Raw genomic sequence first — 13,162 nt, 5'->3', positions numbered from 1 at the left:
TCATATCATCGTCACTACCAAAAAAATGTTTTTAGGTCATTGTCATTTGTTTGACATGCATCGTAAACACAGAGGCTAAAGGTTTTGTTTCCTGGGCTTCCTCGGGCTCGCCCCCACCTCTTCCTGCCTCTCTCTGATCTCAACCCCCCCCGAGAGCACTCTAAGTTTCTGTTATGGCTTCTGTGTGCAGTAAAATGACCGGCTTCTGTCCATCCTTTCTTTCTTCTTCTTTCCTCCCTTTGAGTTGCTGTTTTGTCTCTCTGTCACCTCTCCCGTCATCAGGATTACCCAAGACCCTGAGCTGATGATTACAACCACGGACGCCTCGTGAGGAGTTTGCATTGGAGTCTGGCTTTATATTCAAAACTTTGGTACCACTTTCTCGTTAGACATAGTTTAGAAATGGCTTAGAAATTTTTATTAATGGCCTTATTTCCATTTCCTTGTAATACAGGACACTAATGAGATACTGAATTATTAAGCTGAACTTTTTTGGTGCAAAGTTCTGAAAAATTGATTTTTCCAGTGCAGATTCACCTCTAGACAAACACTCTTTTCCTTTTTTAACTCGGTAGAAAGATTATTTTCACTTAAAGGGACAGTTCACCTCAAAATTAAGCTCATATATTTTCCACTGGCTTGCATACTGTCCAGATTGTCTAGGTGTGGGTTGTCCAGTTTGGGAGATATTGTCTGTCAACATGCCCGCCTTCTCATGAATACACAGGAAACTGATAGCATTTTGCTCTGTGGTGCTCCAAGGACCACCCCCAAAAAATATCAGGAGCAGTCGCTCTCTTTCAAGAAATCTTGCAGGCTTGGTTGCATGCAGATAAACAGTTCTGGCCCAGATATCTGCAAGCTATATGTGAAGCCTCTAAAGATTTTCTGTTACCCCAAAAGGCTAAATTAGCAGACTGACTAATAGTTGCCCAGACTGCACCAAAGTGCTTTAAAAAAGCTGTTCCAGAACTGCTTACACAGTCTGAGTAGTACCCAACTGAATGTAAAAACCTAATATCACTGGAGTGTCTTTTTAACATCAATGGAGCCAAAACTTGTAAAGAGCCTATTAACATCTTTTTAGAAAGTGGTACCAGCGGTAACTTAATTGACTTCCTGCCATTGACATCATGAGATCACGAATACAATGCCTCTATGGCCTTGCTACCCACTGTCCCATGCAACTCTGTGCCTTTGATCTCTATAATGGACTCCCTTGAAAAGAGATTACTCAGCTTATCAGCTTTCAAGGCCCCAACAGACAAGCCATGAGGAGGGTCCCTCTGATGTGGTTGGAGCTAAATGGTGGTCTGAATTCAGATGGATTTTACTACACCACCACAACCAGCAGGGGATACTTAGTCACCCCTGACAGAACCATAGATGCCAACAAAAGGCCACAATGGCTGACACTGGACACCAGCCAGCCCTTTAGTACAAAGAAGAACACCGGTGTAGTTTATGACACGTTTATGTCCATCTAGCCATTTCCCCCAGTCGTCATTGAACTTTAACACCCTCTCATTCCTCTCCAGACTTTACGGTGAGGTTACTTTCTGTCCTGGCCCTCGTTAGAAAACACCTGTTGTTGAGCAGAAGTTGTAAGGCGACATATTTACTTATTTTCAAACTGTAAGACAATAAATGGCAGCAAGTGGTTTTTTTTTTCTCTGTAGGTAGGAAAATGAGCCCTGATATTGCCAACTCTGCTAACTTTACGTGGACACCGACAGGAATGAAGAGAGGAGAAACCGGCATGACGCGATGGCGCAGACTCTAAACCAACACCGGCGTTGTCCTTTCCACACGCCTTCACACTGAGAGAGGAAGAGCTGAGACAGGCAGTGAGAGACAGAGGGAGAAAACAGCTTGTCCACCTTCCAAGTCTGGTCGGAAAATACATTCATACATTCTTAATTTCCCCTTTCATTTCTTTGCTTCTGTTATTGCAGAATGGTCAGACTGAAAGATTTATTTAAAGTTAAATGGTTATATTCATTGCTTCTTTCTCCGTGGATGAGCGAGAGGGTCCTCTAGTCCCAATCCTGTTAGCGCCCTGGGGGGGGAAAGAAGCAACATTATTGCCACGTCACTGCTTCTGTGGCCTGAATTCAACTCAGCCTAAACCACCACCAACCAACCCATCTAACCACTTAAATACCTTTAAAAAATACTAGGCTCAAACCCAAACTACAACAAACAAATACATAAAGCTATGAGGTTAAAAAAAACAGTCTGGAGACATGTGCAAGCTATCTCTGAAGCTTAGAGGAAATGTTTGTCTCATAAAACCCCACACAAATGAAACGCTACCAGACTGTCTCATTAATAAGGTGGATGGTTCTCACCTCAGCCCCTCAACAGGAGTACGTCCTCACTGAGGCAGATTCACCCCGGGCACCAGAGCTGGCTGTTTTGGAGACCGAGACACAGAAGGGGGGTTATTATCATAACTGCAAAGTCTTAAACAGCACTGACCCTCTAGAAGCATTCCTATTAAGAAAAGGAATGAGGGAAAAACAGTCTTCCTCTGTCCTTTGAAGCGTCTGTTCCCTGTTATTGCCAGTTCCTCTGCTGAAAGAAACACAAAATTCAACTGGCAAACTAATAGCAGAGTAGCATGAACACAACCAACTGCTGCGTGTATGTGCTTCTGCTCGTGCATCAGCAGCATCTTATGTAACACGCGCTGCATTCTGGCTGCAGAAAAATGTTTCAGCTCAAGGCTCATTTCCAAGAATTAAAGATGTAAACACACAGCTCATTTATTAAGAGGTCTATGCGGCTGCTGCACCTGCTTCGACCTCGCACTGTTACATAGCTACAACAGAACTTTTGCCCCAGTTTTTCATTGTGTCACTCTCAGTCGCTCGCTCTGTCCTCGCACCAGCCAGTCAAGGCAAACAACCGTCCTTCATGTTTCTTCCTTTTAAAAGGAAGTTTTTCTTTCCTGGTGTCTCCAAATCTTCCCTGAGATTACAAAAGCTATAATTTGGTGCTTTATAATAGCCATCATTAATAATAGTAAATTGAGAGTTAAATTAGTTATTTTCATTGTTAACAATGACTGATAATTAATAATGCTTACTAATTAGTTATTTCAGTTTGTAAGCATTTGTCTGGAATTGTCTGGGTGGCCACAGGAAAGTTTTAAGCAATATTTCTAATGTTTGTTTCACTCACTGCTTTGTTTTGATTTTTGGTTATCTTCACATTTGCCAGCTGTTTGTTTAGGTTATGGAAGCGACTGCATTCAAGTCAGGAGTGGGACTGGTCTCCCCATCATCTTCCCATCATCCTCCAAATTTAAATCACCTTGTGTGGATCTCTGCCATACCAGCAGCTTTGACTTATAAAGTGTTCTATGCCATAGTGTGATCAGAATATAATTGCTACGGTCTATTTTTCACTATAAAGAAATATCTAATTCATACAATTATGATTTTAGTACACAAACAGAAAAATAACTATTTGTACTTTAATAAACTCTCAGTTTACCTTTTTTAAGGAGCTGTAACAACATTTTTTGCTCTCCAAACTGTGACCTGACTCGAGGGCTCAACAGAGCTGAACAAATGCAAAGATGACAGCAAAGGTTTCAGCAGTCACAGGGTCATACTCACCTTCACTCTGAACCTTTCTCAGGGTAACGGAGGGTGTAGAGATGGCTGAGGCACGGAAGTTAGCAGGCAGGGTCTCGGCAGAGTCAGAGGTCACGCCCCGCAGGTCCTTCTCCCTAAACATCTTCCTCCAGGAGGGAGAGCGGGTGAACGTCTTAGTTCCATCCTGTCAAACACGACACATGTGAGAGCCATAAGATGGCTGCTCATGCAAACAACCTTTATAGTCTTTATTATTTTTAAAAAAAAAGAAAGATTAGCATGCTCACCTCATCGGGCCGTCTCTCAGTACCCATGGAAATGAGGGAGTTGTACTCCTGCTCCAGGAGCTGTCTGGCCTGCAGGAAAGAGGTGATTCAGAGTTCGGAGATTAGCTTGGACTCTGCAGATGATGCATTTTGAGGATGGGGCTGCTATGGTATGCTGACATTCATTAATTCTCTGTTATAAAACAGGAATAATATTCCCGTAGGTTCTTGTAAGGATTTTCAGTGTAACATGAGAGATGCAGCAAAGATCCCTGGTTGGACTTGAAACAGGGATGCTGCAGTTCATGATTAACCTCTATGCTGAACCCCTGACTTGTTATTTTAAACACTTTCAGACATATAGCATACTTTATTCTATTTGAGGTTGAGAGGATCAAAACATCTGATCATGAAAAGAAGTGTGTCATCAATTCAATTCAATTCAGTTCAATTTTATTTATAAAGCACCAAATCCCAACAGTCGCCTCAAGGCGCTTTGTATTGTGGGTAAAGACCCTACAATAATACAGAGAAAACCCAACAGTCAAAACGACCCCCTATGAGCAAGCATATGGCAACAGTGTGAAGGAAAAACTCCCTTTTAACAGGAAGAATCCTCCAGCAGTCCAACCGGTCATCTGCCGCGACCGGTTGGGCTGAGGGGAGAGAGACAGGACAAAAGACATGCTGTGGAAGAGAGCCAGAGATTAATAATAATTAATGATTAAATACAGAGTGAAGTATAAACAAAATAAATAAGGTGAATGAAAAGAAACAGTGCATTAACCCCCCCAACAGCCTAGGCCTATAGTAGCATAACTAAGGGGTTGTTCAGGGGCACCTGATCCAGCCCTAACTATAAGTTTGTTCATAAAAGAAAGTTTTAAGCCTAATCTTAAAAATAGAGAGGGTGTCTGTCTCCTGAATCCAAGCTGGGAGCTGGTTCCACAGAAGAGGGGCCTGAAAGCTGAAGGCTCTGCCTCCCATTTCTACTCTTAAGTATCCGAGGAACCACAAGTAAGCCAGCAGTCTGCGACCATCATGGCAACATGTGGTCTTGGAGACTCTTACAAATGCTGGACTTTGGCAAGTGTCCTGTGATGGGATCACAAGAGTCACGTACCTATCAACAATGCTAACATCCTTGCTCATGATCAGCAGTCAACACACAACTTTTTTAATGAATCCTCCGCACATGTGGGTCGTACCACACCCAGCTTTGGGCTTTGCTTTCATTTTGATCTCAACTACACCCCTGTAAATGCTTTGGGACCATCTCTTGCAGAGTTGTGACATTATTGTGTTGACTAAATCTGTCCACTGATATCCAGATAAACACCTGTCAAAGTACTCAAAACTGCTTTTGTAGTTGTTCCCACTATCACAGCTGGGAAAAGTCATTTTTGCTCTGCTTTTAGGAATTTGTTGTCATAGAAATTCATCCATTTTCATAAACACTTCAGGGTCACGGCAGGTCAACAAAGACAGACAGGACCATTTGCACCAGCAGCCACTTTGGAATCACTAATTAACCCAGCATGCATGTTTTTAGACTGTGGGAGGAAGCCGGAGTAGCAGGCACAGAGGGCACATGCAAATTCCACACAGAAAGACCCCAGCAAAAGCATTTCTATGTGTGTGCTGACAATCAATTCACTACCTGCGTGTTCTGATTGGGGATCTGCAGTAGCAGGGCCAGGTCGGTGTAGTCGAACGTGTCATCTAAAGCCAGCAGAGCCCCATGGACGCCGCTCTCCCGGAGGTTGTCGGCATACTCCTTCAGACCAATACTCTGCACCCAGCACATCACGCGCTCATTGGACCATACCATCACATCTGGGAGAAAAAGGGAGGAGGTGAAGAGAGGGAGGAAAGGCAAACAGAAAGCTGTCTGCACACTATTTAAAACTGAAGTCACTTCCTTTGGCTTAATTTGGATACATAAACACATGCAGGGCTGCTCAGATTTATTAATGCTCTTCTGAAAGGGTCAGTGATCATAGGAAATAATGAAATTCCTTGATTTACTTTCTGCACGAGTACATCTCAGGTCAGGCCTATCATCAGACAAACCCAAATTCAGTAATTTCCTCATCTGCATTATTCCCGGAGAGAGCCAAGCTGCACCAACTGTAAATGCACAACATGTGTTTTCCGAGGCTCAGCAGTGGGAGGGCGAGAGATTTGGGTTTGTTTAATGACTGAAAGTGTTGACATTTATGTAATCATTATCCAGCCCAACTAGAAGGTTGTGGCTTATAATCTCTTCTAGGTATGATGAGGAGGGGAGGGAAACAACGTGTGGTCTAAACACAGGAATTCCCAGGAATGTGGGAAATCAAAGAAAACTGGCATTATTAAAGTCTTTTTTGTTTTACTATATTTTACATGCCAGAGCTGATGCAAGAAAGTATTTTTATAGTTTACTGAGCTTGGAAAGACTTTTTTTTTAATCTCTGCTGAGTTTTTTCCTCCTAAAATTCAAATAAATCTGAGAAAGGTAAGGAAAGGGGAAAAGTATTGCCACTAACAACTGTTTTCTAAAAGTTTTAGCTCCTCAGATACTTCACTATTTATGTGGATGATGAACCCTTGTGTGCAGATTAAGAAAAAAGCCTGCAGATGCCGGCAGTGCAGACTGATTTTGAACAAAACATAATTAACGCATTCAAATGGAGCGAAGCAGTCAAATCTGAGAAAGTTATTTCAACAGAAGAAATCACAGCTGAAAGCTGAGCCTGCTAAAGGAGACCTTTGATATGCTGTAACGTGATTTGATCATCCACCTATCCAACATTGTGATGTGACCTCCAGTGAATTATCAGCTGACTTCCTGCTCACTCCTGTTTAGCTGACTTCTTTTATGGGCCCACTTATTTCACTTCATTTCTTTCTGTGTTTTCATGTAATTTGTGATTAATTTTTGTGGTTAAATAAAACTCACTTTATGGACAGAACAGCTGTGCCTGTGTGTCCCTAACTGTCTAGTCCTTCACAGTTCAACAGTGGTGACATCTACTGATTTTCCTTATGCTTTTAATTCATTGAAGTTTATATGATTGGTTTGGTTTGCTAGCAGGATAACTTTCCCAGAGGTGGGGTTCGACCGTGCTTAGAAGTTATTATTAACTTTCGGAATTAATCAAGATGTGAATTCGGAAATTCTTGGGAGGCTTCTTTACAATGCAAGATTGGGGAAAACTGGACATTTCACATCATATAAGCTATCACAGGCTTTTCTGAATCCAGTCTGAATATATGACATGCAGGGGATTTTCAGCATTAACAGAGGCACGCAGTCACAAACTTCTATTTATTTAACTCAACAGGTAGAGTTTTTCGATCAGTGAGAGGCAAAGTAAAACTGAGTGAGGATCTAAAATTGAATTCACACATGAACTCTGGATTACACTGTGAGAATCAGATTGGGAAGTGGCCTTTTCTCCCAACAGGAGATAGCAGGTGTCAGACTTGTTCTCACTACTGAGAATCTGTTCTATGCTGTTTCATGCGGGAACAGTGTGTAGGAGGCATTGAAAAGATGTATTCATAGTCTTTAAGCCAACTTGTTTTCACTGTAATGAGAGAGCCGTTCTATTGATGTTTGGTGCAAGTCAAAGGGTTTAAGATATCACCTGATTAACCACAGGGTATCTGAAGCTGTGTTTAGCCAAGACCATTAATCTGTGCACAGTGAGTTTGGTTTTACCACGAGCTCCAGAAACACGCCGGTTTATTGGCTCTCCTGTAGAAAAAAGCTTTGTTTCTTTTATATGATTAAACCTGAGCTGTGTTTTAAAAAGGAAATTTTTGCGGTCGAGTGTTCGCATGTGCATGACGCATTAAACAGCACAGGGAATATAAACTGCAGACTAAAAGATCAGTAAAGTGATGGTAAAATGCAATAAAATAATCACACAAACACGTAAGCTGGTTATAGTAATCACCAAGGTATGCTCTGAATGGCACAAATGCGCCACATGAATAAACTAATTAGCTGGCTTTACAGGGTCAGAGAACTGTACAATACCATCCCTCCACCGAGGCATGAAAAAGTGAGATAATGGCAGAGAAACAAAGGGTCACCTTTGTTCTGGTGGGCGCTCTCCTCTCTCCTCCGCTCCAGCTCCTTGCGATCGTAATTTAGACGCTTCAGGCACATGATGCCGTAATGCAAGCTGACCCTAGGAGAGGGCAAAGAGCCAGAGGGTCAGTGGATCAAGCAGGTTAACCGAGGAGGGCGTGTTTCCACTCTCACATGTGCTCAGAAGGCATTAACAACCCAGCACCTCTGACCCTTTCGGTCCTTCAAAAGAGAACTTTGAGAGGGCCTGGAGACACACATCTGAGCTGTCAGAGTGCCACAACCATTGTCTTTTAACACCTTCATATTTCCCTTGCTAAGTGCACACAAAGACAGAGAGTCAGCAGTAAAGAGTAAGAGTTTTATAAACACAAAATGTGACAAAAGAGCGTTAAGTTATGGTGGCTCTACCTGTGGAAGCTGTCCACCATTTTGAGCTGTCCTCTCAGTTCCTTCTTGGTCAGGTGGTCCAGCATGCGGGCATCCACCAGGGACTCCATGAAATAGCTCCGGTACTGTGGCAAGCCCAGGCTGGGCAGCCACTCGTTGCCCACCCACTCATGATTCATATCGCCATAGGCCAGTATCTGGAGGGAACAACCACAGACGATGAACACTGATTCATGCTTGGCCTGATATCTGACGGTGCTACAAATGACTCACTGCTGTTAGAGATGAAATGAGTGACAAATATGCAGCATGTTGCGCTAACTTTTTCAAAAAAGTGCAGCTGATCCCTTACCTGATCCCAGCTAAACTCTTTCAGCTCCTAGAGAGAGAAGAGAAGAAGAAGACGGAGAGAGACAGAGCCAGAGAGAGAGTGATGTGGAGGTGGTGAGGGAGAGGGGTGCGGGGGGTGAAGAGCGGGGTGGACGAATGGATAGATGGTGAAGGAGCAGCAGAGGAGGAAGCAGCAACAGCAGCAGCAGGAAAAGAGGACAAAAGGGAGGAACAGTGTGTTAGTGATCGGGTAATTAGTTGGAAGCAGTTCACACTGAAACAGCAACAACAGGGAGAGAAGAAGATGCTCAACACTATGGCCTGGGCCCACAGAAAGATAGAAATACAAAAAAAGAAATACAAGGAGAGAGAGGACAAGGGAGGGGAAGAGACTCATCAACGTGATTCAGACCAGACGGGACGCTCAACATTATTAAAAAAATAATGACCATGACCATAAAAGGGCAGTTTGTCAGACAGAGACAGGACGGCTGGGGCACTAACCGGAGGTTTGGTGGCCGCATTCAGAGACTCCATCTCTGCGTGGGTCATCCACACGTTACTGGTAGACTGCAGTTATGTGAACAAAAGACGGGAAGCCATAAGATTAAAAAAGATAAAAACACACACGTGCACACACACACACACACACAGAGACACACACACAGACACACACACACACACATGCACGGAGAGCACACACTTCACTGCCTGTCAACAATGAGTCAACACTTGTACATTTTCACTGTGCCAAAACAGCCACATCAAAAGATGTCAGCCAACCACAACAGAAGACGGCTGTCTCGTTGCCACGGTGATTTCCATGAACAAGAGGTTCGAGAGGCTTATCCTAACTGATAACTAATCAGCCCGTTGAGCAAAATTACACGATTGATCATTTTCCAGATTTCATCATATCATTAATATGATTCCTACTGTAAATAGAGATGAAGCCAAAAGCAGGAGCGTGAAAGCCAAGACAAACCAAAAATCTGGCATTCGTTCCAAATGCCAAAACAGACACTTAAAAGAAGAAGATGGCTTTCAGCTATTTTTCTCTTTATCTTCTGCTGAGACACAGAGGAAAAAAAAAACTGTGCCACAAATGCATGTGCGTGCAACACTTTTACTGCATTTTTCAACATCTGGTTTGTCTTTGTTGCAGAGTGAGATGGCAACATTTTTGTTGCCAATGCTTTCCAGATGACAAAGGTGAACCTCACTCCTTCCAGCAGAGTCTATTTCCAATCAGATACTTTTGACATTTATCACATGCGGAATTGGCTTCATGTTCAGCATCTTGCATTTCCCTGCATCTCTTGATGTCACAGAATTCCCACGCTTTTCTTTCCTACACTTGCCACAACAGAATATTTATATTACATCATTCCTATTTAATATAATACATTTCAGGTCACATTTCATTTTTATGACTAGTGACTGTGACTAGTTTTCGCTGCTAATTATGTGGACTTCAAAGAGACTATTAGAATCTGAGTCCGTCTCTAAACAACTAACATCTGGTTCAGACTTTAAATATGAATTGGGTATTCTCGGCAAAAAACCTATGCTCAGCAGAAAGATAGATATCAGTCCCAAATGAATACATAAATCGACATATGAAGGAGTTTAAGGTCTTAGTGTGCTCCAATTAAAGGCTTCTTTACCTTTAATCCTATGGGGATGCTGTCTAGACGGGGATTTTTTTTAAAATACCGCAAGAAGGTTTTTAAAATACCGCAAGCCCTATTTTAACTCTTTTAGGTAAGAGTTAAAATAGGGCTCTCAAATCTTTGGAGGTCCCCCCTTTAGCCTCTATGGGCAGGGACCCCCTACAGGCTAGAACATTTTCCAGTTACCCCCTTATAATCCTACATATTAGGCATATATCCTTACTGCCATTTGCAGTTTCACGAGGAACCAACTGCATTCTAAAACTTACAGCTCGAATGAGCCCCATCTGTAGATAAATCAAAGTTTTGTGGAAGTTCCGCAAAAACACACAAAACTTTCACTTTCTTTCATTGTTTGGCTACTTTCAGGGGACCAAAATGGCTTGGTTATGTTTTGGCTGTAAAACCTCTTGGTTAGTTTTAGAAAGAGATCACGGTTTGGCTTTAAATGCAAAAGTTGCTGCTTCTTTTAAAGCTGTTTTCTTGGTTACTGTGGTGATGCATCTACTCAGAAAACACATGTTTTCCAGACACTTTGAACTGAAATACATGAAATTTCAAAGCAGTGCTGACGGGATGGAAAAAAAGGGGCTTGGATTTTTGGGACTATTTCATATACTGCCGTGAGGCATGCATGCATTTTTTATACACCAGTTTATAATTTATAGCTAATTCTTTTGTGCACCCCTTGGCTATGGGCTTGTTAAATGTATGTGCAGTTTGAGAGTCTCACAGAGCGAGTGCTGGCTGGGGCAGACGGGCTGGTGAGGGACACCATCTCCTGGATGGCCAGCCGCAGTTTGAGGCGATGCAGTGGGTTGCTGATGCCAATCTCCCGCTGGATCTCAGTGTCGGACAGGTTGGCCATGATTGAGCCACTTTTCACGTTGGCACGGCAGGCGGCGACATACCAGGCGGGCATTCCCACCCACAGCTGGGGGGAAGCAAGCAGAAGATGAAATCGAGATCAAAATTTTATTTAGGTTTAAATTTTTTGTTCTGTTTTTTACTATTGCCTACCTCCAACCAAGACACAACAGTAGGTCCATCCCACGATGCAAAGGGAAGTCCTTGGCGACATGCTTCTTCCAGCAACTCATGCCTGATAAGAACACAGAGAGATGTCTTATTTGGTGCTGTTCACGTTAAAGATCAACAATATGAAAAGCATGGCTGATAATTCACTGACTTTTTCTTGCTGCGGCGGTCTTTATCTGCTGGACCAAGAGTTCCTGTCTTATTCATCCCCATTGGGTCTCCAGATGCCTGATCTTCAGAGGGGGTAGATGCTGGGAGAGACACAGTGAGGTCAAAGATTACAAGAATTAGATAAAACCACCTCAGAATTCACTGAGCCAATGAAGTGTTTAGGTGGCAGCATGGATTACACATATACAGTGTTATCACCCCTTATCTTTCATCAGTTTACCAAGAGAAACAGATCCATCCCGTCCAGGTGGGCCCATCCTTCCTTTCTCCTTCTTCCCAAAAAGCCTGCCGATGGAAGACTTGATGCTTTTCTTCTTACTGGCCTTGTGGAGAGAATCTTGGCTGCTGTTGGTGCTGCTGCCATCTGCCGAGAGACTAAAGGCGAGACAAAGGAAACCATCAAGGCTATAAAGACAAGCACACATTAAAAGCATCAGGCTTGTTGCCAAAGTGCAGCCGCCTTACCTGCGAAACTCTCTAGGGTCATCGAGCATCGCCCCCGGATGGGTGAGGGTCATCCTGTCCAATCGCAGCGCACGAGGAGTGGGAGGAGGCGTAGAGTCAAGGAGAGCGAGGGATCGATCGTCTTCTTTGTTGTTCTGGAATATGAAATGTAAACCAGACAGTTACAGTAGCTGGAATAATTAAATTAATTTATTGTTCAGTCAAACAGAATAGGTTTTTACTCTGCACAGTCCTGTACAGTCCTACGGACCAAAGTCGAGATGTTGGGCCATAATGCACAGCACAACCAAACACAGGTCCTGACGATGAGATTAATCTCAGCATGAAATGTTCATTTTCCTGCAAAATTGTTGATTCACGTACTGCATTAGTCTTAGTTTGAATAAAACATTTTTTGGGGGGGGCATCTACATTTTTGCTACCAAATGATTTCTGTTTGACTGTAAAGTAAAGACATAAATGTCCTTCCAGCTCTGACAACAAGTCTGAAGTGGACCATCTCCTGCTGTGTGGCAACTTCAATGTCCAGACCTGACCTTGGAAACAACTCAAGGATGAAAAAAAGCCCTGCTTTGACAAACATGAGCAAAATCTACTAACCAGCAGCTCTGCTATATTATATTTATATTTGTTTTGTCCAAAACATTGCAATCCTGTTTCATGCCTTTATACTGCTTTGTTTTTTTGCATAGTCAAAAAGCAGGACTGGTGTATGAGGCATTTTGATTCTACAGTTTTGGTCGCATGGCTAAATTATTCTCACCTTTTTGACTTGAACAGGTGAGGACGATGACAGTGTTTCCTGCTACAGTCTTTTGAGCTATGGGGTTATTTTCTTTGGCTGACATCCAGGTTCCCAACTGTAACCAACTTTGCCGTTCTCCCTGAACTCCAACATAAGCTTTCAAAATCGATACTGACAGCTTGCTTTTGGTTTATTGCACCATTACTTGTAATATAATCTGTCTGACTGTTTCTAAAATGCTGGAACCGTCATACCACAGAACGAGTCACTTAAATCAAACTTTCCCAATCTGACATTGTTGCTGTTGAAGAATAACTAAACTTCTTGACCCTATCTGTATGATTTACTTATGCTTTATTTAAATGACTCACTGTCTGGAGGAGCTGTCTGCATAA

At 42.8% G+C, this 13,162-nt stretch overlaps 1 protein-coding gene across 1 annotated transcript in view; it reads right to left on the bottom strand.

The window, feature by feature from the left end:
* Nucleotides 1-1,661: 1,661 nt before the first annotated feature.
* ppfia3 (PTPRF interacting protein alpha 3) overlaps nucleotides 1,662-13,162 on the bottom strand; it is a 28,732-nt gene continuing 17,231 nt past the window's right edge. The window contains exons 17-30 of the mRNA XM_030735774.1: nucleotides 12,023-12,156; nucleotides 11,778-11,932; nucleotides 11,538-11,637; nucleotides 11,369-11,450; nucleotides 11,082-11,282; nucleotides 9,180-9,245; nucleotides 8,698-8,724; nucleotides 8,367-8,542; nucleotides 7,958-8,055; nucleotides 5,532-5,707; nucleotides 3,893-3,961; nucleotides 3,627-3,789; nucleotides 2,352-2,413; nucleotides 1,662-2,059 (exon numbers count right to left, since the gene is read on the bottom strand). Of these exons, the coding sequence (XP_030591634.1) occupies nucleotides 2,361-2,413; nucleotides 3,627-3,789; nucleotides 3,893-3,961; nucleotides 5,532-5,707; nucleotides 7,958-8,055; nucleotides 8,367-8,542; nucleotides 8,698-8,724; nucleotides 9,180-9,245; nucleotides 11,082-11,282; nucleotides 11,369-11,450; nucleotides 11,538-11,637; nucleotides 11,778-11,932; nucleotides 12,023-12,156 (1,500 nt within the window). The 3' untranslated portion in view covers nucleotides 1,662-2,059; nucleotides 2,352-2,360. The remainder of the gene's footprint in view (nucleotides 2,060-2,351; nucleotides 2,414-3,626; nucleotides 3,790-3,892; nucleotides 3,962-5,531; nucleotides 5,708-7,957; nucleotides 8,056-8,366; nucleotides 8,543-8,697; nucleotides 8,725-9,179; nucleotides 9,246-11,081; nucleotides 11,283-11,368; nucleotides 11,451-11,537; nucleotides 11,638-11,777; nucleotides 11,933-12,022; nucleotides 12,157-13,162) is intronic.

This window comes from Archocentrus centrarchus, chromosome 8 (genome assembly GCF_007364275.1).
Source record: "Archocentrus centrarchus isolate MPI-CPG fArcCen1 chromosome 8, fArcCen1, whole genome shotgun sequence".
Lineage (NCBI taxonomy): Eukaryota > Metazoa > Chordata > Actinopteri > Cichliformes > Cichlidae > Archocentrus > Archocentrus centrarchus.
This window is presented reverse-complemented; position numbering and strand designations above follow the sequence as displayed.